The sequence below is a fragment of the Colossoma macropomum genome, unplaced genomic scaffold (assembly GCF_904425465.1).
Source record: "Colossoma macropomum unplaced genomic scaffold, Colossoma_macropomum, whole genome shotgun sequence".
Lineage (NCBI taxonomy): Eukaryota > Metazoa > Chordata > Actinopteri > Characiformes > Serrasalmidae > Colossoma > Colossoma macropomum.
In genome coordinates, this window is record NW_023494805.1 from 38,468,098 (window position 1) to 38,493,701 (window position 25,604).

The 25,604-nt window shown below is 37.8% G+C and overlaps 1 protein-coding gene across 2 annotated transcripts; it reads right to left on the bottom strand.

Annotated features, from left to right (window-relative positions):
• Positions 1-5,977: 5,977 nt before the first annotated feature.
• On the bottom strand, positions 5,978-24,791 carry LOC118825785 (phospholipid scramblase 1-like). Of its 2 annotated transcripts, XM_036596605.1 has the most exons (11): positions 24,566-24,791; positions 18,477-18,589; positions 18,265-18,343; positions 15,639-15,716; positions 14,162-14,247; positions 13,816-13,858; positions 12,024-12,244; positions 9,672-9,833; positions 7,521-7,682; positions 6,259-6,316; positions 5,978-6,160 (listed from the first exon to the last, which is right to left on the bottom strand). In XM_036596605.1, the coding sequence occupies exons 3-10, from the start codon at positions 18,275-18,277 to the stop codon at positions 6,278-6,280; spliced, it is 804 nt and encodes a 267-aa protein (XP_036452498.1). In that variant the 5' UTR covers positions 18,278-18,343; positions 18,477-18,589; positions 24,566-24,791; the 3' UTR covers positions 5,978-6,160; positions 6,259-6,277. The 2 variants fall into 2 exon arrangements, with proteins under 2 accessions (XP_036452498.1, XP_036452497.1); XM_036596604.1 differs by lacking the exon at positions 18,477-18,589.
• Between the last annotated feature and the right edge of the window lie 813 nt (positions 24,792-25,604).

Sequence of the window (25,604 nt, forward strand, 5' to 3'; positions counted from 1 at the left end):
ATACTACGTACCTGAATGCATAGTGCCACCATTACAGTTTGGTGGAGGAGGGATAATGGGCTGGGGCTGTTTTTCAGAGTTTGAGCTGGGAGAAGCTTTTGAAAAACTACATGCTGTTTGGGGCAGATCCATGAGGGGGGGCTGTTTGAAATTTTTCTGTATTCTGCTAGCTGGCTAATGCAAAGCGAAGTTACTACTAGGAAGCTGAATATCACATCTGTATTTACAAGCCTGTAGACCACTGGATTACTTTATTGCTGTGAGCAGATTCCCTATAGTTATATGACATATTTGCTTAATGCATGCTGGGTATTGTAGTGAGAGGACACTGCTGAATGAAAAATACAAAACTGTAAATTCTGAGGCTGAGGCATTCAGTGCTGCGCTACAGAATATTAAAAAACAAGAGAAATAATATATTATATGCTAATTCAAGATCGGAACGCCCTGTTAATGTTTATTAGCCCTTACATAAGTTGAACAGAGTTACTTTAGGAGCTGCTCAATGCTAACTTCTAACCTGCTCAATAACCCATAGATTGTGGTCAGCAAGTGCTTCATTCATCAACACAGAGCTGTCCACGGGGGAAAAAAGGGCAGTACGCAATCTGCTGGATGCGTTCAAAACATTTTAAATTGCTAGTCATTTCGACGTAGGAAAATATGTGATAACATTAAGCTTAATCTTTTCTGAAACAGCCATTTTGCCATCATACAGGCACAGTAGCAACAAATACAATATAACAGCAGAACATTTACAAAGCCATTTAACTGTGAAGATTGAAGTAGGATTGAACTGGAAGTTCATGCTGCCGCTGCATGGCATTTATGATAATGACAGAAGATAATTTGCAGTCTGTTTTGGAGAAACGCTCATAAAAACTGTATTTCCGTCTTTTCCTGTCATTTCCTTTGGAACACTGACATGTATCATGAATATGAGGGCCTGTAAAGCCTGTAATGTGCGTCACCTCCAGTTCATTGTTTTTGAAAGCAAACAGCAGGGGGCAGTCAGACACCTTTCTTTCCCGACAGGTTGACCAAATGGGGTCAATGCAACAAGTTCCTACTTTGCCTGTGCAGTTTGGGCATGATGACGGGTTAATGCCAAACAGTAAGTGAAGTTATGAGAAATTTCAGTTGGTTTATCTGAGCAGAAGTAATGAGCTGTGCACAGCTGCACAAGTGCTAACAGGTGTGCTGAGTGAGGGTGGGCTCACTGATCATGGGAGGTTAAAGAGATTTGGCAAATAACCTAAATTTCCCCTGATGCCAGATATAACAGCCAACATATTGTTGGTTTTGCAGTAGATCTTTGAGGCTGCTGTCGCTAATAGTAATGTAGGTATACATTTTGTTACATGCGTGTATATAAATATATTTCGCTGTTGTCAGATCAAAACCTTGTATCTCCAAAATGGCAACTTTACAGGAGAAGGAAAAAACATACTTCACTTTTAATGTAATTCAATGGAACTAGATTTTTTCCCAAGTCATTCTGGGCCATTTCAATATAAAGAGCAACAGACATTTTCAAATTATGTCAAAAACTGAAAAACGGAAAAAAAATTGAGATACGAGGTTTTCTTCTGACAGCACCTATATATATATATATATATATATATATATATATATATTCATTTTTCAGTTTATGACCAAATTTGAAAATGCCTTTTGCCCTTTATATTGTATATAAATTCATAGTAAATGGACCAAAGTAAATGACCCAAACTGACTTGGAAAAAAGTAATGTATGTTTTTTCTTCTCCTCTAAAGTTATCATTTTGGAGATACAAGGTTTTGTTCCACCAATAATTTGGCATAAATGTCACATATATGTCCATATGTGACTAAAATAAGTTGGATATACTGAAAATCCATATCTGCTAAAATATGTCACACATTTGAAACCCATATAATACCATATATTAGATTTCTGTATGGATTAGCATTAAACAAATTGTATTGTGTATCAAATTGTATATCTACATCTTTATACACTTGCCTCAAACTGTGTTTAGTTGTTAAGCAATCTCACTTATGTGGCTTCTAACACTGTATAACATACGGTTATCTACAAAAATGAACAAAAGTATTTAGCATAGCTTTAAACAGCAGTAACCACGCTGAAGCTACTTCACGAAATGCTAACTGTCTGTTAGCATTGTCCAAATAGCATGCCTGAATCATCACACACTTGCCTCTTGCCTTGTTGAGTTGTTAAGGAAGCTCAAATAGACTTGTTTGTGTGGTTTCTAACACTGTATAACATACTGTTATCTACAAAAATAGACAAAAGTACTTAGCATAGCCAAAACCAATATTAGCAGCTATCTTGCTTGAATGCTGCCTGTACTTTTGTCCATTTTTATCGATAATAGTATGTCATATAGTGTAAAACACATAAGCAAGTCTATTTGAGATTATTTAACAACTTAACCAGGCATGAGGCAATGTGTGATGATTTAGGCATTCAATTTAAACATGCTAACCAATGGCCATAAGTTTCCAAGCTATATTAGCCTCAAACCTCAGACACTCAGCACATCGTGGCTGAGTACATTTGGAGTAAGAGGGGGAAAACTGTGATTTTTGTTTTACTTTAAGGTGGAGTTTATGTGCGGGTAGAGAGGGTTGCAGAAGCCATGTTGTTGCCCTGATGTGGGTTAAGTGAGCTGTTGCTGTGACAGGAACATCAGAGCACAGCATCAATCAGGCCTTTCATTAGAGGCTGCTGCCTCTCTCAGCACCTCCATCAGCAGATGACTCCTCCATTATTGATCAAACCAACGCATCCAGCAGCCACACCTCTCCAGAGGCTTCCTCACACAGGACCTTCACAGCAGGATCCAGGGTTTGCATGTTGTACTATGCCACTCATTTTTAGTTTACTAGTAAAAGCATGTGCTTTACCACATCTTATAACAACATAAATGTGCTTAAAGGGGAATTCTATTGATTTCCCAAAATTTCCCTGCTGTCCCAAGTGTTTCTGATCGTTCCTGAATGTGTTTTGGCTTTTTAAATAGGTTAATATCACAGTGTAAAGGTTTAAAAAATAAAAATTGGCTGATTCTAAAAGTATTTGATGGTTTCCTGATGGGATCTGAATGTGTTCTACAGGAAACTACTGGTCTCTTTTGAAAACCATTAGGCTAAATCCCATCCTAATGGTTTCTGATGTTGCAGGGTTCTCCTAATCCAACCAGTGAGATATCAACAAAGTCATTCAGAGTGATTTGATGTAGGATGGTTCCTTGCAGAGAAAATCAAACGACTCTGATTTCTTTACAGTGGTGGTGATGGGAACCAAAATAGTGCTAAATCTGAAAAAAAGGTTTGGGGACTATTTTGCTTGAAAACACCCTGCATGGACATTTCCACCATGAATTAATTAAAAAAATATGTTTCAGAACCAATAAAACCTCAAAATTATTGTAAAACATAAACATTTCATACTGTAGTGTGTTCAAGAAATGTGTTACGCAGCATTTATTCGCTGGGTTATTCTGCTAAGGACTCTTATTCTGAAGGGCAGGGGTAGCTGTTTGCTGTAGAATAGGAAGTACAGGTAAGTGGAGGTAAGCGAGAGAGTGCAGGCGTGAGCTGAGTGTAGAGCTACCTGTTAGCCAAAGGCCTTGCCTATTATAAGGCATGGCTGTGGCCACCTACAGCTCGGTAATAAAGCACAATGACTTGTGCATCAGTTGTGTCTTCTTTAAAAGCAGTAAACACTACAATATAGCAACTTTCTGTGATGAAGCTTTTAGAGACATTAATCTCATTAGACGTCTGGTTCCTATCACCACCACTGTGAACAATTCTGACTCTGTAAGTTCCTCTAGAACAGAGCATTTCACACCAAACCACTCTGAATGACTTCATGGCTTAACCATTTGCCAGATGCAGACTGGGAAGTTTGGGAATTTTCCCAGTGGGCTGGTCTTGTGAGGGCCAGCGTTCTGACAAATTATGCTACTTTGCCAAATGCCGTAGTTCATATTTACAGTTAGCTCCATACATAAAAACTCTAGGTAGGATAACTTGATAATCAAAAAATACTACCACCACTAAAACTACGAAGCCAGTTTAATCTTACTCACCAGTGTCTTGTTCAAATTTTCCTCTTCCACCTTAAATGGTGCAGCAGTTATTATAACGCCTCAGGCACCAGAATGTAACTGCTGCATCATTTAAGGTGGAACGGGAAAATTCAAACAAGAAGCTGCCAATTATAGCCTTGTATTAACACTACAGGTAGGATACTTTGTGGACAGAGAGCTATGCTGACAGTTCAGCTACAGCTTGCAGAGTTTGTGTTTTCCTTGTACTTCTCATGCCATTTCTCTGCATAACTTGAAAAAGAAAAGTCAGCATGGACTAGACTCTTGACTCTTTCGAGGTTCTTGGGGGAACCCCCCCATGTCACAGTATCTAGAATTTGGGCAGTTAGTACCCAGCTAGAAATTGTAAAATATCTACCACTTGTTTCCAGATATTTTTTAATGGATAAAAAGAGAAAACCCAGAAAACATTAACAGACTGTGTTTTTTCTATGGTTTTTGAGGGGTTTCTTTTGGGATAAATTGATCGACAAATGTTGTGTCCGTTCAAATTGGGGTCACTTGACAGCAAATTCCCAAGCTGCTTTTTGTTGCCAGTCCACCCCTCCCATTTACTGTGCTGAAGTGTTGAAAACTCTGGAATTCCCCTTTAAAATAATGTTAATAATAATAATAATAGTAAAAAAGCTCTTTAACTATTTAAAAAGTTTTGTATTGGTTAAAACCTTCAAAAAGTGCTGTAATGATAGTTTAGGCCACAAATTAAGCCTCTCTCTCAACTCAGGCTGACCAATAAAGGACAGGTGGTCCACTGTGTTTATACAGATTATGCTACCAGGCAGTGACGTTTTGTTTTTTGAAACGGTTTTGGAATATTAGCAAGGCAAATTCAGACTGAATCACAGCAGATGTTGGAGTGGTTCACATTTCTTTTCACTAACAGCACCATCAAATCATGATACATGTCAGTGCTTCAAATGTGCTAGAACCTGAAATAATTACAGTTCTATCTTAGATCCTGAGAGTTGAATTTACCAGATTCTATTTTACAGAGATATGAGGTTTGGAAGAACTGGACTGCTCTTATCTATTTCTCAACATATTTAAGACCTGCTTGAAATTACAGTGAGACTTCCAAAAGCCATTTTCTTATGTTTCAGAAATCAGGGCTCCTTCATTAATGCAATATTAAAATCTACTTTATTTCTCTGAGACAATCTTAAGAAAAACATTTTTTTTCCACGGGGCAGTTACATCTTGCACTCTGGTGCCATCTAGAGGTTATCATTTAAAAAAAATATAGATGTAAAAATGTTGTTAGTGAGAAAAACTAAGACTATATCAACTATAACATTAAAACTATCTCCTTGTTTCTACACTCACTGTCCATTTCATCAGCTCCACTTACCATATAGGAGCACTTTGTTGTTGTACAGTTACTGCTAGTGTCTTTAAACACTGTCCACTCACTGTCCACTCTATTAGACACTCCTACCTTGTTGGTCCGCCTTATAGATGTAAAGTCAGAGACGATAGCTCATCTGCTGCTGCACAGTTTGTGTTGGTCATCCTCTAGTCCTTCATCAGCGGTCACTGGACGCTGGTCACAGGATGCTGTTGGCTGTATATTTTTGGTTGGTGGACTATTCTCAGTCCAGCAGTGACACTGAGGTGTTTAAAAACTCCAGCAGCACTGCTGTGTCTGATCCACTCAGACCAGCGCAACACACACTAACACACCACCACCACATCAGTGTCACTGCAGTGCTGAGAATGATCCACCACCCAAATAATACCTGCTCTGTGGGGGTCCATGGGGGTCCTGACCACTGAAGAACAGGGTAACAAAGTATGCAGAGAAACAGATGGACTACAGTCTGTAACAGTAGAACTACAAAGTGGTAAGTGGAGCTGATAAAATGGACAATGTCCAACGTGTTCAATGTGCACTGTAAATATTTAAAATATATATATTGAATATTTGTATGCAAAAATATAAAAACGTTATATTATTTCCATTCATGTCTTTGGTGGGTATCAAACTGCAAGGAGGTCCAGTAAATCCTGACGTGTGGGTTCCCCTCAGAGCGAAGGCACTGGAAAAGCCAACAACATAGACTATATTAAGTAAATTGGAAAAGTGAACAGGCCTGCAAATTCAAAATACAGTTTAAATTGAGGCCAGACTACTTACACAGGTAGCGACGTTCCACTCAATTATTGTTCTGGTTATTTTCAAAGTACATGAAGTCCTAAAATACAGAGCCAACAGTTAGAGAAGATAAACGTTTTGGACAAACCTGAAGTTTGGGTGGGCAGTGTAACGGTAGCTTATTGTTAATGTGATCAATTTTGTCACAATACATAAGAAGGTCTCACTTTATTTGGACAGTCCCCTATAGATTATCTACAGATGTTCAAATTGTTAATGAACTATCTGCTGAAACTCACAGTGGTGGGGTTAGGGTTGAGATTTGGACCAGGGTTAGGGCTAATACCAGGGTGAGAGTTGGGTTTAGGTTTTGGGTTGAGGTTAAGGTCAGGGTTAGGATTAGAGCAGGTTTAGAGATGGTCAATATAGTAGATATTTAGCTGAATGTAACTTGAAAGTAAATTAAGTATCTACAGAGCATCCAAAGTGGACTATCCAAAACAAAGTTACCCTACATACAGTATATAATGGGTATCATCGAGCACAGAACAGCATACATCATGAACAAGACCAGTTCCAGAGAGTCTATAAACAACCAGTGTATAGTAACTACATAGCAACAAGAAGCTAATTGGATGTCAACCCATTATGACTTCATTCGTTAATTCATATTTTTTATCTAATGGGTAATTTGCTTGCATTACCAACATTCATAACCACTTTATTTCTGCAAACACTGGGTTGGAAAAAGTTAGTGTACTCGGTTTTTCTTCATTTTTGAAGGTTACGCAAAATTACTGTTCGGCGGGTACATTTTGTGAGTCCCAACTTTTATATAAACCCCAGAAAAATGAAAGATTGTGATATATTCTGTATTGTGTATGTCTTCAAGTATCATGATGCATTATTTTCCCACAACTTTAAAGGAATGGTTCGGCAAAAAATCAATGCAAAATCAAAAAGACAGCTAAACTGTGAAGTTTTGTTAATTTGGTTGTTTCTTAGAAGTCATACTGTGTCCTAAACATGTGTGTGTGACCTTAATAAAGACCTGGATGTGGCCTAAGTGGGTTTGAGAGAAGTTATGGGGATGCAATTCCGTAAATTTTGGATGACTATTAAATAGTGTTTGTTAGCAATGTTAGCCTTGTAGCTCCGGTGTAAAACTAAAGAAGCAGAATTTAAACACAAAACACGTCCTGGCTGATCAGCTACATCTGGGCTAAGTGGAAAACTGTGTGCATTCAGCTTTTTGCCTATTACTATTGCTTTAAGCTGAAGTGCCCAACATGATCTTTGCTTACAATGAGAAAGCAGGCCCCGAGAAGAACAGCTTTGATCTTCACGTCCAGGTCCAAGGGAAACTTAATGCCAAAGTTGTCAGCGTCAGTGAAGGCTTCTCGCAACATGCCTGTCCACTGCTTACAGACCCTGCCTACATTCGCGGTTTCATCCATGGACAAAACCTGAGGAGAACCAAGAAACACCCTGAATTGCAAGACAGCCAGAGAACAATGAAACAATGAAACAATGTTGGGTTACAAAAGTACTTTTGTGTTTCTAGATTCCTTCATAACTCAGTGTTTGAGACGTAAACAGAGTCATTCAGAGTGGTTTGGTGTGAAATGGTTGATTGTAGAGACTCAGGTTTCTTTACAGTGGTGGTGATAGGAACCAGGGGTCACCATGACTACAACACAAATATAGCTATTTTATTTGCTATTCATGTCTTATATGTCTTATATGTCATGTTGATCATGATTAAACCTGAAAAAAAATCTTTGGGGACTATTTTGTCTCACAGTGCACTGCATGTACCTCTCCACCATGAATGTATTAATAAAGTATATATTTTAGCTCTAAATCTTAAATATAAAAACTACCATAAAACAATGTCTCAGGCATTAGCAGCAACATATTCATATCCATTTTATGTTATAACCTTCTGTAAGGATTTTTTAGAGGTAGACGTCTGGTTCCTATCACCACCACTGTGAACAATTCTGACATTCTAGAATAGAGCATTTCACATCAAACCACTTTGAATGATGGTGTTTACATCCTAAAAACTGAACAACGCAGAAATAGTGAAAAAGCTGGATTACTTTAAGAGCACAGGATTGCAACAGCTATAGGGATTTTTGAGCTTGGACAGCTCCTCAGACACTCCAAGCACTGCCAAAAGTAGTTAGGGTATAGTACATCGTCCAGGATTTCTGAGAGTGTGTGGAAGACATCCACCCAAAAAGGGGTTAATTTGGCACAGAGAATGTAACTATGAAGAAGTGTTGCCTCCTCATCTCGACATTTATCACACAGGGGAGACACATCTGGGAGGATCTGGCAGCTTTTGTTGCCTGTGCAAGATCTTCAGTTGTATAAGGCGGTGCTGTTAATTAGCTGAGCACATGTGTAAACCCTCCCAGAGAGAATCCTGAATCTGCAACTCCAAACCCTGCTCCCATTGGGCTTTAATATTCTCAGTGGATGGAGTGTTATACTCTAGAGCAGGGGTCCGTGCAGCTCTTTTACTGCCTAAACATAAAATAATCCTCCTTTGCAGTAAAATAAAACTCTGTTGATCGTTCAACACAGTTTTACCAATAAATGGTCTTAAACACTGGAGTTAATGTAGAACTGCTAATTTAACCTTTAACCCTGAAGACTGGCATGCAGACTGCTGGTCACCATAGCAATGCAGACAACAATCTCACCCAGCAAGTAGCTAACGAAAAGTCAGAAAGAAAGATATAAGACAAACGTCAATAATTTAGAGACGAATTGACTTATTTGCGTTTGTAAACTGTCAAACACTAAAGCCGCGAGGCTAACGTCAGCTTCTCGTTCGCCAGCTTCTTGTTTGAATTCTCCTGTTCCACCTTAAATGGTGCAGCAGTTACATTCTGGCACCTCAGGCAGCATTTAAGGTTGAACAGGAAAATTCAAACAAGAAGCTCGAGAATGAGAAGCGACTTCAGCCTCGTAAACAGTCAAACGTTAAGAGACATTTTACAAGTAACTGTTCTACTTTTGAGGAAAAGTTTCCTGCCAGAGATGCGAGAAAAGCGGCTATAGCTGAGCTAAAGCTTAAAGCAGAGCGAAGTAAGACTATGTTTTAGTTTTTATTATATTTTTTAACCCATACTAATACATTAGCACATACTGAGACATATTTACAGCCACAATGGTAAAATATTGTGGCTCACAAGGTGATATGATATTTGGACAAAATGGCTGTTCTTAACATTTGGGTTGCCAACCCCTGCTCAAGAGTCATAAAGCATGGCTATTTGTTTCTACCAAACGAGTTCAGCTTTTTCAGCTTTTTTTGTTTCTCCATCCTAACCCACATAGGTTGTGAGAAAGTATCGTCAAGCCACATGACATACTTAGTGATATATTTACATATATAAGACCAAAGTTTGACAAACTTCTCTCCTGCTGTAGTACCATACCTCGAAATTCACATCCGAACAACAATTACAGGCACAAAACGGACCCTTAATCTTCAGGACTCCCTCTCTCTTCTCATTCTGAATTGTAAATTTGGGTAAGAAAGGGTGCCAGTTCTGAACCACATATCCAATTGGCGTGCCCGGTGGAGCCTGGACCTCAAGCTACAAAAAAAAAAAATCAGTTCAGTCACAGAAACAAACACAGAAAGACACCTGAAAAGAAACATGAGGACACTAAGATAGGGTACAGTTAATGCTTTGCAGGTTAAGAATGTGAGTTTCTCTCTCCACTGAGCTACATCTCTAGTTTTACATGCTTGTGCTTTTGAAAGCTTTAAATGGGTTTTATGGCAAATGGCAAGTCTCATGTTATTTGCCGTGCTGGAAAAAAAATCTTAGAAACCATTAAAAGTTTCTAGTGGTGTCCAATAGCCAGTAACAGTAGGCCTATTTTGTGTTCTTCTGATGGGTTGATCTGATTACAATCGGAAAGCTTAAGTACATTCTGATCATGTGTGTCGCGTCATGGCGAAAGTTTATACCGTTCAACATGGCGGTGCAGAAACTGGTCTGCAGAGGAGACGAAGTTTATGCTCTGATCTTTAAAAGATGGCGGTGGGACGGACGTCCAGCTCATGTGTCTCAGAACACGACGTCTTCCTCTCGGCCTTCTTTAATAAGGACATGTGAAGGACGTTTTCCTGAGTCTGACATCATTTTAAAGTAATTAAAAACACAAGCGCTGCTCACTGCTGCTCATCTCACTCTGACTGGACTCACATGATGCTCGTTGTCATGGTAACATCAACACTAAGCGGTTCTCTATGCATGTGCGAAGGTTTGGATCGGATTACTTGTAGTGAGCATATAAACTGAGAAAGAAACTCACTCACAAACTCTAAACTGTGAAAGACAACATAAAATAGTTTGAGGCAAGTGTGGGAAGATTTAGGCCTAAATTTGGTATGATTCTACAACCCCATTTCCAAAAAAGTTGGGATGCTGTGCAGAATGTAAATAAAAATAGGATGCAATGAAATGCAAATCATGTGAACCATATTTTTAAATGAAAATACTACATATAAAGGTAAACACAACATATACAATTTTGAAACTGAGAAATTGTATTGTTTTTTGAAAAATATATGTCCATTTTGAATTTGATGCCAACAGCACATTCTGAAAAAGTTGGGACGGGAGCACATTTACCACTGTTTCATCACCTCTTCTTTAAAAAAAACTGTAAGTATTTAGCTGTAGTTTAAAAGTGAAATGTTTTCCCGTTCTTGTTTAATATAGGATTTCAGCTGCTCAACAGTTCGGGGTCTCATTTGTCATATTTTTCATTTCATAACTCTCCAAATGTTTTCAGTGGTGACAGGTCTGGACTGCAGGCAGGGCAGTTTAGTACCTGGACTCTTTTACTATGGAGCCATGCTGTTGTAATACGTGCAGAATGTGGTTTGGTATTGTCTTGCTGAAATAATCAAGGCCTTCCCTGAAAAAGACGTCATCTGGATGGCAGCATATGTTGCCAAAACATGTATATATTGTTCAGCATTAATGGTGCCTTCACAGATGAGCACGTCACCCATGCCATGTGCACTAATGCACCCCTACACCATCATGAATACTGACTTTTAAACTGTGCATTGATAACAAGCTGAGTGTTCTTTAGCCCGGAGGACACAGTGTCCATGATTTCCAAAAAGAATTTCAAATTTTGATTTGTTGGACCAGGACACTTTTCCACTTTCCCTCAGTCCATTTTAAATGAACTCGGGCCCAGAAAATGTGGAAGCCATTCTGGATCCTGTTTATATTTGGTTTCTTTTTTGCATTTTAGAGTTTTAACTTGCATTTGTGGATGCAGCAACGGACTGTGTTCACACTTTTGTTGCCCTCGTCCCAACTTTTTTGGAACATGTTGTTGGCATCAAATTCAAAATTGGCATATAATTTTCAAAAAACAATAAAACATTTTAAAATAGTTTCAATATTTAATATGTTGTCTTTGTACTATTGTAAATGAAAAATTTAAAGGGTTTAAGTGTTTAAATTTAAATTGAAAAGGTTTAAATGATTTCCACATCATTGCATTTTGTTTTTATTTACATTTTGCACAGCGTCCCAACTTTTTTGGAAATGGGGTTGTAAGTAATGGTAATCTAAATGTTAATAGACCTCTATTACTATTTCCTTTGTTAATCCACCTTGTAGCTCCAGTTCAAAACAGTTTTGGCTGATCAAGTATATTTGGGATTAGGAGGAAAACTGTACATTTCTTTTTTCTGTCCTAACCATTCATATCATAGACCTACAAGACAACATTCAAACATGGACATGCAATACCTCTTGCAGGCAGCAGGGACAGCAGCAAGCACTGCATCTGTAAGGCCTTAAGAGAGTCATCACTTCCTGACCCATGTTGTCCTGCACATGGAGGACAAAGGAACGCATGGGTCCACAGAACTGCCTGTTGCAGCAGTTGTTCTCCTCCGCCACATAGAACACCTGCTGACCGACTGTGTTCTTCACCAAATACTTATTATTGGTCTCCCAGCCTAAAATAACTGTTAGCAAAACAAGAAGATGTTTGTTGTAGCCAAAAACCAGTGCACATCTAGAACATCGAACACCTACAAGAACCGTTATAGAGAGGCTAAAAAGTGGCAGTAACTATAGCAACAGTACAGCAACTGCATAAACTGCAGAGAAAGCGTGTAGCCATGCTAACTTTTTTCCAGCAAAATTTACTGAGAGAAAGACCATTTTTTCATTTTTTTTTTCAAATTTCTAGTTTAACAGAAGCTTAACAAGCAGCCAGTTGGATGTCAGTCAATTATGCCATTATCTTATTATTTTATTTATTTTTTTTTTTTACCAAAAATACCTGTTCCAATGCCCATCCGTTTTTTACATGCTTAACTTTTCAATATTTTATTCACATTTTATAGTCTTTTGGGTTTTTTTTTTAAATATGGTGCATTTTGCCTGTTCCAACTTGTCCGCAACCCTCAGAAAAACATAAAAACTAAAATACCATTTGATATAAAAATGTGTTCTAGTATCATATATTTGCTATATTGTTATTTTTATCCTTTTTCAAGACATGGCACATGGCCAAAAGTATGCGGACACTCTTTCTAATTAGTGGGTTTGGTTATTTCAGCCACACCCATTACTAAAACAGATCCATAAAATCAAGAGCTGTGCGATCTCCATAGACAAACTCTGGCAGTAGAAGTTTTCAGTGAGGCATTGTCATAAGAGGCCACCTTTCCAACAAGTCAGTTCATCACATTCCTGCCCTGCTAAAGCTGCCCCAGGCAACTGTAAGTGCTGTTACTGTTACTGGAATGTATAGGAGCAACAACAGCTCAGCCCAGGCTGCCAGGTGCCACAACATCAACACAAGAACTGTTTGACAGAAGCTACATACACTGGCTTTTCATGGAAAGCATGGCTGAGCAGCCACACACAAGCCTACAATCACTATGTGCAATGCCAAGTGCTGGCTGGAGTGGTGTAAAACACCACTGGGCTCTAGAGCAGTGGAAATGAATCAGTGGAAACAAGTTTAGCAGATGCAAGAGAATAATCTGCCATATTCATATTCATATGCAACAGTGGCATCCTATGACAGTACCACGCTCGAAATCAGTGAGCTCTTTAGAACAACCCATTCTTTCACAAACGAAACACAAAGGCAGGCTGCATGGCTAGGTGCTTGATTATATACACCTGTGGCAATGAGACTGAATGAACCACCTGAGCTCAGTGATTAAGAGGTGTGTCCCAATACTTTTGTCCATTATTTTTACTGAGAAAATGACAAAACATGTCATGTGAACATTTCAACTACATATGACCTTCAGTGTCCACATATTTGTGGGCATGTAGTTTATAACAAAGGGATGTAATTCCTATTTTGGGTGTTGACAACTGGGTTCCTGCTGTTAATATTAAAAATGAATCAAATAAAATCAATTAAAGAAATGCTTCCTCGCTGAAACGGGGGGTGTTTTCGTCAACTGGACTGACTTTTGTATTTGTTCTTGGTATTAGCCTTTGTGCTAGAGAGTTAATGCCACTTGCCAAATCCATGCTTGAGGTGAATGTCAACAAATGTAACAATGCTCACCCTCAGCCAACTCAATTTTCTGATGGACAAGGAGCTGGTCAATCTGGTCCACACAAAGAGAACGCAAGGTTAATGATTATGCAAGTCACAAGAACACCCACACATTTTACACAAGGAGTCAGGTGGTGTGATATTATTATATTTACTTTAAACGTGGTTCATATATTTTCTATAGGTTCAGAGTCTTAGTTAATCTAGGAGAAAGACTAAGGTAAACCCGCATTACAGACGGTGTTGACATTTGCTGAGTCATCACTGATCTAAATCTCCAGGCTTTATTTTCCATCCCAGCACTGTCAGAGGGACATACCATGACTCATGCTGGTCTGATAACACTCAAGCTCACCTGGGTCAGGTACTCTAGTCCAGGGGGACAGCCAGGGGGTCTCTGAGGGACAGGCATCATCACAGGTGCCTGAGGGGGCACATAACCTGAGAAAAAATGTAAATTAGATTACTGTTCAAAAGTAAAACATTCATTTTATTAAAATAGTAATAAATTAACAACAATCTTATGTAAATTGATTATTAGATTTAAATACATATAAATATATTGGACTCCAGAAGGTATTTCAATATGTTTCATTTAATATTTCTAAGATACTCAAGATGTTATTAAATAATTAATACTATACTGTATTGATCTACTTCTTGTCATATGATCTGCTTCAGGATACAGGCATTCTGGATATGAATTTTATTTTTTTAACTTTATTCTGGAAAGTAGTGTTATTAAAACTTCACTCTGAATGGTAATTTTATCAGAACTTTATTCTGAATATTAGTTTTATGAGAGCTTCATTCTGGATATTAATTTTATTAGAACTTCATTATCAATAATAATTTAAGTTAAATGGAAATTAATGTAGTAGAACTTTATTTTGGATATTAATTTTAGTAGAACTTCATTCTCAATATTAATTTCAGTGGAACTTCATTTTGGATATAAATTTTATTAGAACCTTATTTTGGATATTAATTTTAATAGAACTTCATTCTGAATATTAATTTTAGTAGAACTTCATTCTCAATATTAATTTTAGTGGAACTTAATTCTCAATGTTAATTTTATTAGAACTTAATTCTCAATATTAATTTTATTAGAACTCCATTTTCAATATTAATTTTATTAGAACTTCATTCTGGCATTCTGACTGTTAATTTGAATATAACTTCATTCTAGATATAATTTTCTCAGTTATGTTTAGCATGATCTACAACTCTGTTCATAATTCTAAACACATTTCATATATCTTACAATTTAAAGCTTCATGCTAAGTATATGAAAGCTGTGAAGTTTGATAAGCAGAAGTAGAAGTAGAATGATTCTATACATTTACCTACAACAAAATATATTTTCTATTATTAAAAAAAAATGAACAAAAAAACAGTTAATCCCCAAATTGTTTTGGGACAGAGAGTTCTAGGAAAAACCTTAAACTTCCACTTCAAGGGTTCTTTAGTAAAGACAATGGTTCTATATAAGAAGGCTTTGCATGATTAAAAGGTTCTTTGCATCATAAAAGAGTTCTTCAGATGGAGAACGTGCTGTAGATGGTTCTACATAGAACCTTCTTCTATTGTGTTAAACATGACATAATTACAAGTGAAGAACTCTTTTTGGTGCTATATGGAACCTTTTCCAAAAAGGTTCTATATAGAGCCATCTACAGCACAATCTGAAGAACCCTTTCATGTTGCCAAGAACCCTTGACTCATGCAAAGGGTTCTTTGAGCGTACATGGTTCTATACAGAAGCATTTTCTTTACTAAAGAACCCTTTTCGGCACCTTAATTTTAAGAGTGTATGTAATGTAACGTGCCTGGTGGGACTGGAACTTGGCCATAATTGGGAGCAGGGGAGACGTTGTTTTTCGTTGGCTGGAGATCAATGGCGTTACCTGTGAGATTAAACGTGTATGGGAATGAGTTAGACTGGACAAAGATGAAATATAACAGCACTATAAAAAAATTAATAATGCAGAGTTCCAATAATTAAAGCAAGAGTTCAGTGAAAATCAGATGTACACAAGTTTCCATTTACCCAGACGCAGTCAGCCAAAACATGTTTGGTGTCCAAATTTTGCTTCTTTAGTTTAGTGCTGGAGCTACAAGGCTAACATTGCTAACACTAGAAGTTAACAGTCACTCAAATCTTTCCTGTGCAAAAGTCAGAGACCACCATTCATTTGTATGATTTGCATTCAAAACGGCTATGAAGTACAAGTTTTTTATTTTTCAGTGTCCAGAAACAAGGCAGAACATTTTCTCAGAAACCTGATAACTTTTTTTTTCAGTATTCAGTGAGTCACTCTTTACTTTTATTACAGCTTCCATTCTTTTCAAGAGACTCACTTTCAGTTTCTCAAAGAAATCTGCAGCCATACCTCCAAAGTTCAGTCTTAGAAGTTGCTTGCAATTTCTGCTCCTTACAATCCAAGTAATCCTAACTACAAATACAGATTGGCTAGTTTCGGTGTGCTAGTAGTTTCTTTCTTTTTCTCTATTTCCTTTTCTCAGTGAGGGCTTCTCGACAGCTACACATCCTTTCAAACCCAACTTAGACATGTGTAAGCCTGATAACGTTCATGATTTCTGTTTTATTTATAACCATCTACTCTTTTAATGAACATTTCAGGAATCTTCTGAACGTAATCTAGCATCCATATGTCCATAATTTTTATAGTTCACAATAAGCCTTACTGTCCCTCTACATCACTCTAAGCAAGTCTGACTGACCTTCATAAAGATATGGATGCATTTTGATCATGTCGAGAGAAATTTTGTTGTTGGTAGCAGTGTTAGCCCCATAGCTCAAGCATGAAATTGAAAAAGCAAAAATCTGGAATCAAACATGTCTTGGCTGATCAGCTACTTTTGGAAAATCAATTAGAATTTTTGCCAAAACAATCTTACAAGTGCCTATTTGGTCTCTGTATGAAGCCTTGATTTGCAGACTACAGTATATCAGGTCTTCTGGTGTAGATCACTTAATCACCTTTACAGACTGTGGCAAAATCTGCTGTGAAAAAGTATTTGGTTTCCTCTGTTTTTGCATATTTGAAACTCTAAATGGTCTCACATCCTCAAACAAAATGTAAAATAAGACACAAAGAACATGAGAAAGCACAGAAAAAAATCCATCACCTATATGACCCATGTGAAAAAGTAATTGCCCTCCCTAAACCTAATAGGTGGTTGAGCCACCTCTACCAGCAACAACTTCAACCAAAACGCTACCAAATGTACTTCACGTCATTGTGGAGGAATTTTGGCCCACTCTTCTTTGCAGAATTTCTGTTACTCAGCAACACTGGAGGGCTTTTAAGCATGAACTGCCCGTTTAAGGTCCTGCCACAGCATCTCAGTGGGGTTCATTGTCTTGACACATAACCTTGTGTTTGGGATTCAGATCTCAGACCGATGACCAGACATTCTCCTGCAGTATTCTTGGCTCCATCAGTTATGGCAAAGTCAACCAGGCCCTGAAGCAACAAAGCATCCCCACACCATCACACTACCATCACCATGCTTCACTGTTGATATGATATTCTTGTTGTGAAATGCTCTGCTAGATTTACACCAGATGTAATGGAACTCCTGTCCAATCTTCCAAAAAGTTCCACTTTTGACTCTTCAGTCCATAAAACATTATTCCATAAGTCTTGGGGGACATCAAGGTGTTTTTTGGTTAATGCAAGACAAGCTTTTATGTTCCTCTTAGTTAGCAGATGTTTTCACCTTGCTGCTCTTCCATGGGTAAATTTTTGTCCAGTCTCTTTCCAATGGTGGAATCACGAATGATGACCTTATCGGAGGCATGCAAGGCCTGCAGTTCCTTAGATGTCCATCTGTGTTGTTTTGTGTCTTCGTGATTAAGTTGTCCCTGAGCTGTTGGAGACATATTAATGGGCTGGCCACTTCTAGAAAGATTCTCCACTGTTTCGCTGTCGTTCACTGGACACCCAGAGCCTTAGAAATAGTTATCAACTACAGAGCCAGATGTCTTTTTTCCTTCAATAAATGAAATGTTGATTAAAAAGTTGCATTTTGTTCTTTACTCAGTCTTGCATTTAATTTAGTTTGAGGATCTAAAACCCCTTCTATTCATTCTTGGTCAGGGGACAAATACTTTTTCACGGCACTGTATTATAGCCTATACTCATTACGGCCTATATTTAGGACTCTGATATTAAAGTTAATCCAGTTTATTTGCTAAGCACCAAGAAGTAGATATGGATGAGTCTTATCTACTATAAAAGTCCCTATAAACTCCAACTCCATAAAGTACTTAATGAAACAACGTAGATCAAGTTCAATTAGTTCCCTTCTCTGCAGCAATAGCAAAGCTGTAATATGTTCCTCTGAATTTTATTCCCAACAAACTGTTTCCTGTCGCCACAGATGGAGTTGTTAAATATTTGCTGAAGAACATTTCATTGCTCTTACCACTCGATGCCATGGCGTTTCACTGCAGTATCCTTTCTAAGGACAAAAGACCAGAAAAACGAGTCCTTCGAAATGTGATCTGATATGGAAGACAAAGAAACAGCATGTATGAAACGGCTGTCAATAAACATGTAAGTACAAGTGGCAGACGCTAAACAGGCAGGTATGTAATGTTGATTCGGTACACATGAGGGCTTAACTGGAGTTAATACCTTTCAACACCAATCACTTTCAGCTGAGGTTAAGATGCTTCTGAATGCTTTAAACACTTCCCATTCTGATGGCTCCTGTTTCTGGCAAGCCTATGACACCTGCACACTTTATCCTGTGACGTTCCAGGAAGAAGGAAAACGTCAATATGCCAATTTGTGCAGATTTGCATCAGCACTGCTTTGCTCAACAAGCTCTAACAGTGTTGGTGAGGCCACTGTGTAGGCATGAGAGATATAGGAGGAAAGGCTTTTAAAACGAGGCCTTTTACTACAGCACCAAAGAGCTGAGATATATACATATAGGCTGTCAAGAGACTGCTGGTTACTTTCCATCTTCACACAAACAAAGCTGTTGAGTAGAGTGTGAGTAACTTAAGGCCGGACGCTATAATGACTATAATTAAATCAGGACACTGATCATAAAAATCCAAGTCCAGAAAAGTTGGGACAGTAGATAAAATGCTAATTAAAACGGAAGAAAGTGATTTATACCTGAATTTGAATGAAAACAGTGCAAAGACAAGTAATATAATTTGTTTTATCTTTTCAACTAGGTTTATTCTGAAACTGATGCCTGCAGGATGTTAAAAAAAGATGGGATAGGGGCAATTTAAGACTAGGAACATTGGGACATGTTCAAAAAACATCTTACACAGGTGATGCATTCATGCTTAGGCATTAAAGAAACACCCAGGAAAGGCCTAGCCCAGGGGTCGCCAGCCCAAGTGTTAAAAAAGAGCCACTGTGTCCTGTTTCAACAAGTGTCAAACCACCCTGGGAGCCACAACATTTTATGTCAGTTTTATTGGTGTAATGTTTTAATATATAGCTCAGCTATAGCCGCTTTTCTCACATCTCTAGCAGGATACTCTTCCGCAAAAGTACAATGTTTTAATGTTTTAAATAACAAACTAGTTATCTTGTTATCTCGAGATAACAAAGTTGTTATCTTGAGATCACAAGACAATTAACTCGGTATCTCAGGATAACAATCCAGAAAATTATAGCAACAGTTCATGGCCTCCGGACTTCCATAAAAATGTCTCTCAACGTGTGACTTTTTGGTGGTTGCCAGTTTCTTGTTGCAAATTAAACATATGGGAAAACAAGCTGGAGTGCATATAAATGCAAATAACTCCGTCCATTTGTCTTTAAATTCTCAATGTTTGTCCTGAATATTTCTCTTATTTGCTATTTCGTTAGCTACTAGCTAGGCTAGATTGTTGTCTGTGACAAACAGTCTCAGCACCAGGATTAAAGGCTGGTGAATTAACAGTTATACATTAATTCCAGCTTTTAAGATAATTTATTGTTGTAACTGTGTTAGAAGTCTGTTTTAGAGCTCTAAGTAAAGCTTTATTTTAGTACAAGGCATTATTTTAATGCTAAGGAGGACTAATTTAGTTTTACCTAAAAATCTTAGGTAATATATATATATATACATATATATGACGTGCCATCAGAGAGGTTTCAGGAAATGGCTTCTTCTCTCCGTGCATGTCCAATAAACCTATAAAACTTTTTGAACTGATTGAAACTTTAATTGAAAAATTGACTGAACAACCACAACCGAATGGCATTGACCTTCGATGCCTCAGACAGCACAGCAGTAGAAACTGGCATGCTTCTGTGATGTATATCACACATGGGCTCAGGAATACTTTGACAAACTGTTGTCCATAAACACTGTTTAACAGGATGAACACTGTACTATACACAATGGAAGCTACTTGTGAACAACATCCGGAAACGCTGCCGATTTCTCTGGTCCCAAGCTCATCTGCAATGGACTAAAGCATAGTGGAAGTGTGTATTGTGGCCTGACAAGCCAATCTTTCAGATTGTTTATTGAAATAATGGACATTGTGGTCTCCAGGCCAAAGAAGAAAAGGAGCGTCCAGCATTAAGTTTGAAAGCCAGCTTCTGTCAAGGTCTGGTGGGGTTTACTGGGTGACTTGCACATCTGTGAAAGTGCCATTAACACTGAACATGTTTTGAAGTAACATATGCTGCCTTCCAGATGTCTTTTTCATGAATGTCTAAGCGGCACAGAAGTAAGCGAGGAGAGTAGCCCCATTATTTGCTGTTCAAGTGAACTTTTAATGAATGGTCATTCATAGTGCATTCCTTGGTTAAACAACCATCTAAGTAGCCTTTTTTTCCCAAGCAGTGGCCAGTTAATGGTGTTTTACTTTCTCGCACTGGATTTAGCTCATGAGATAGTTTTGTGTTTTAGAGCAGATTGTGTGTCCAGCTAAAAACTTTGTAAGGCTAGTTTTGGACCATATCTTGCGCTGGTAATCTTATCTGTAGAGTGTGTATGAATATTAATGCCCCTATATTTACACACCCTACAGAAACTGGCTTGACTGTAAAAATGCACATGCTGCTGCAGGCTTTATAATCTTAATACCAAACTATAAGTGTGGGATGTGGGGTTTAAGAGGGTGTCATGTACTTACATGCCCCCCTCACTTTTAAAAAGGCTTATAAGCCCATGGTGTTATTTACCAAAAGTTGCAGCATGCAGCCTGGTGGTTTGAAAAACTAGGCTTGGCTAGTCTTGTTTAACTTTTTTTTCGTCTTTTTTACTGAGGGGCCACATATTGCACTAATTTAGTGGAATGGTATATATGAAACCACCACTTTTTGGGGGGAAGTTATTTGCTTCAGGGCAGGGCAGCATTCCTCATCTGGCAGAAATTACCTCAAAACCTCCTGTATTAGTCTTTGCAGGTGTCCACGCTTACGAGTGCAGCTCATGCTACATGCCAACACCATGTTAGTATCACTTTTTTATACAAGAAGAAAATTGATTTTGACATATTGGGGAATGGACGGCAGGAGCTTCAGTCAGAAATACTGCTCAACTGGCTGCTATTCCAATAGCGCAGGGCTCGGCAACCCAAATGCTAAGAAGAGCCATTTTGTCCTTTCAACAAAAATCCAACCACCTTGGGAGCCACAACATTTTATGTCCATTTTACCATCTTGGCTGTAAATATGTCTCAGTATGTGCTGATGTACTAGTATAGATTAGAAAATATAATATACACGAAAACACAAACTTACTTTGCTCTGCTTTAAGCTTTAGCTCAGCTATAGCAGCTTTTCTCGCATCTCCGGCACGAAACTTTTTCTCAAAAGTAGAATAGTTTCTTGTAAAATGTCTCAATATTCAATATTTTTACACGACTGTTTGTTCAAATTATCCCGTTCCACCCTAAATGCACCAGAATTTAACTGCAGCACCTTTTAAGGTGGAATGAGAAAATTCGTACAAAAATTTGACAGCCTCTCGTTGCAGATTAAACATATCAGGAAACCAGCTGGAGTGCATATAAATCCAAATAAGTCCATTCGTCTCCAAATTATCGATGTTTGTGTTGTGCTTGACCGCTACAGGAAGGGAACCCGGTGGCTAAGTTATGCGGTGGTGGACATTTTGCTGGCATGGTTTGGATCCCCTTGGGTCCACCTTAGAGGGAAGGGTCACTGCAAATCTCTACAAAGATCCCCTTTATACTATAATGAGATACTTATATCCCTGTGATAGTGGTCTCTTCCAGGATTCACAGGGGTCACTGAATGGTTTGAAAAGTATGAATATGTTGTAAAAGTGCGACAGCCTTCGCAGTCATCAGATCTCAACCTGGTTGAACACCTACGGGAGATTTTAGACAGCACCTTCATCGAAACACCAATCTTTCTGAAAAATGGTGTTCCATTCCTCTAGTACAGTTCCAGACATGCAGAATCTATGTCAATTGAAGCTTTTCTGGTGGCTCATCGTAGCCCAACACCTTACATTGGGTTTTTCCTTTAGTTTGTCACCCATCTGTAAATACATAGAACTGTGTATAATGTAACTGGACTCTTCAATAGTGAACTACCAGGAAAGAGACACAATAGCATGTCTACAGTAAGCTTTATACAATATAGTGTAACATTATAAGTACAGCAAACAGCAAATCTCTTTTCATTGGCAGGTATCTCAACACCACAACACCACAGTTACATATGGTTGGTGAGGTGCTGCTAAAACTAGATGACTAAAGCTCTTTGCATAACTTCATGAAGACAAACTCTTTGACCTGTTTAATTCTCTATGCCTATTTAACACATGGACAGGTACTTTCACCAGGGCTACCGACGACAGGAGATAAGCATGGGAACTGATGCTTGCCCACATGTAACCTAACACTAATCTTGAAGCTAGTGTTGTTGGCCTAACACAGAAATTCCTCAGCAATTTTCCCGGATAGTGAACGTATCTGTAAAAGTTCTCGAAGTAAGGTCACTTAGGATTACCATTTTAAAAAAAAATCACTTAGATGACTTAATATTGCCTTATTACTGGTGGCCCACAAAGGCCAAGATTTTTATTAGGTCCAGACTCCAAATCTCATTACATTATAAAAGCTTTGTGTTCTTCACTCCTTGGTCACTGTGACAATAAACTAAGACTATGGAAACCCTGTGGATATTAACTCAATGAGGTGGTCTGAAGAACTTGGCACCCAAGAATTGAGTCTTATTTTCAACACTGTTGTCCAATATGGTCTTATGAAAACACACGTTTCCTGTCACAGCCCGTTTCTGACATTCCTAACATTCCTGACCTTGGTGTTACTTTATGACCTTACCACTGCACTGGTCGAAGAGTCACAAAATGAAAAAATGAAAGAAGAATTTTAGATTTTAGGTATTTTGGCATTTCTGAAACACCTTATGGCTTTTTCTACTACATCATACTAAGTCATAATGATATCTAGAACTGTACTGGAAATCCTATAAAAGTGTACCAAACAGGTCAAGTGACTTTGGTGTAACTTTTTCTGCTTGTTATCATTCGTACCATTTAGGAGAAATGTTCATTTTTTAAAAACTGATACATTTTCAGGGTAAAGCCTGTATGCTTAAATTTCACTTCCCCCCATTCATGGTTAAAAACAGACTCTGGACAAAGTTGGTCAACCTTTGTCATTTCTCAACTTGACAGCTGTAATGCTTTGTTCACAGGACTTGCTGCAAGTACAACTACAACCTACAAACAAGATCGTACTAGATCAGTTTTAGCTTGGCTTCACTGGCTGCCTGTTTCCTTCAGTCTACACAATTTTACTGCTAGTTTTCAATGGTTTAGCACCTTAATACCTTTCTGAGTGCTGATTGATGTTTTTCTAAATCGAGCTTAAGATCATCTAATGCTGCCTTCTCTATATTCCACGTATGAAACCTAAAAAGAGCGGAGAGTCAGTGTTTTGTTTTTAGGCACCAAATATCTGGAACATATTACCAATAAATATCCATCAGGTTCCTTCTGTCAGTGTTTGTTTAAAAAAAAAACAGATAAAAACATATTTCTTTACTTTAGCGTTTAACTAGATTTGTATAGTTTTCTTAATTTTTGCTGGAATATTACTGTTTACTTTTACTTTCTTGTTAGTTGCATTTTTATTGTATTTTTATATTTATTTATACTTTTATCTTGCGCTTTTTAATGTTAATTATTATTAATATAATCCCCATTTCTGCTATTTATTATTTGTTTATTTTTATTTTTGATCATCTTTTTTCTCCTTTTCCTCTGTTCATGGTAACCAATATGTTGCCTGATGCCTGATGTTTTTGGCCTAAAATGTACTTGTGACAGTCCCTACCTAAAATGTATTTTTTCAGGTCTATGCCTATTGAACCATCATCAACATTACATATAAAAACTCAGAAGACTCGTGTAGGTTCACTGATGCTTCTGGATAGTAAATCAAATGGCTATATCTGTGTTGTAGTCATTGCGACCCCTGGTTCCCATCACCACCACTGTAAAGAAGTTAGTTTCTCCACCATCTCACATTAAAGCCCTCTGAATGCCTTTCAACAATTTATGGAAAAATGTTGGAAAATCAGTGAAAATTACACCTTAATACAAGATTAAAGAGCTTGTAAGAATGGCTTTGAAGTGGAGAAGCTTGCTGGAGAACAGTAGGTGAAGCAACAAAGGTTTCAGGCAGTTTGTGTACTAATCTGCCAAATATCTGATTGGCCCACTGCTTTTTCCCCCCAAAACAATGGTATTATTTACATACCGTAGGGTCTGTGCTGTGACTGCGATGCCAGTACCAAGTTTTTTCCGGATTCCTTTCAGTCTTGACGTTGTCTCTGACAACTAAGGTTTATTTATGGAGGAACCTGGGGGACTGAACAAGCAGGACGATTATGTGATGAAGCTTGTCTGTGCCTGTCTGCGCTCCCTCCGTCCAAACTCTCGTTGATCTCTCCCCCTGAGCGCTGAACTCTCCTTTTCCCCTCAACTCTCACACACTCACTCTCTCACACACACAGTCTGTAGAGATGTTGAAGCCCCGCCCACCGGAGGAGGGGAGAGAAGATAGGTATGTTTGAGTTATATATTGCCTTAGTACATTTCTGTGATCATGACATTGTGTTTTTATAGAAAAAATGGTAACACTTTCTATGAATGTCACCTTTGTAAGCATCTATAAACACATTATAACATGTTATAATGCATTGATAAGACATTATAAACATAGCTATAAATATTTATAAAAATGCATTATACATTATAGCCATGTTTATTATGCATTATGAATTGTTAACATAATAAATTATAAGTACTGATCATAACAAATTATAAGAGCTTATAAGTGGTATTTTACCACTCTAAGTAAAGTGAAGCGTACTGTACTAAAGCCTCCTCCGGTGTTAAGAGTGAGGCTTCAAGTTGAAGTATTTACTGAAGGATTTACTGAAACACTAAAACATACACAGTAAAGCTCATTACAGGCTTCAAATGTCAGAGTTTAAACTAGTGCTGCCATCAGTGTTTTACCCAATGTGGGAAAGGTAATGTACACCACCGTTAGCTTGGTATTTGTCTTTACTTTACACTCTCCGAGCTGGGACTGACTTCTTTGGCACCGACATTATAACATGTTATTAACATTATTTATAATGCATTATATTAACAATTCATAATGTATAATAAACATGGCTATAAAGTATAATTCAGTGTAATTCTTTTTTATAAATATTTATAACCATGTTTATAATGCCTTATGAATACATTATAACATGTTATAAATGTGTTTATAAATGCTTACAAAG

What these genes read in the sequence shown, in the direction of transcription:
- LOC118825785 (XM_036596604.1), bottom strand. An exon ending in GACTAGAGTACCTGACCCAG is followed by an intron (nt 13,859 to 14,161) that starts GTGAGCTTGAGT and finishes TGTGTGGACCAG; the next exon opens with ATTGACCAGCTCCTTGTCCA. An exon ending in GTTCGGATGTGAATTTCGAG is followed by an intron (nt 7,683 to 9,671) that starts GTATGGTACTAC and finishes GGTTCTCCTCAG; the next exon opens with GTTTTGTCCATGGATGAAAC.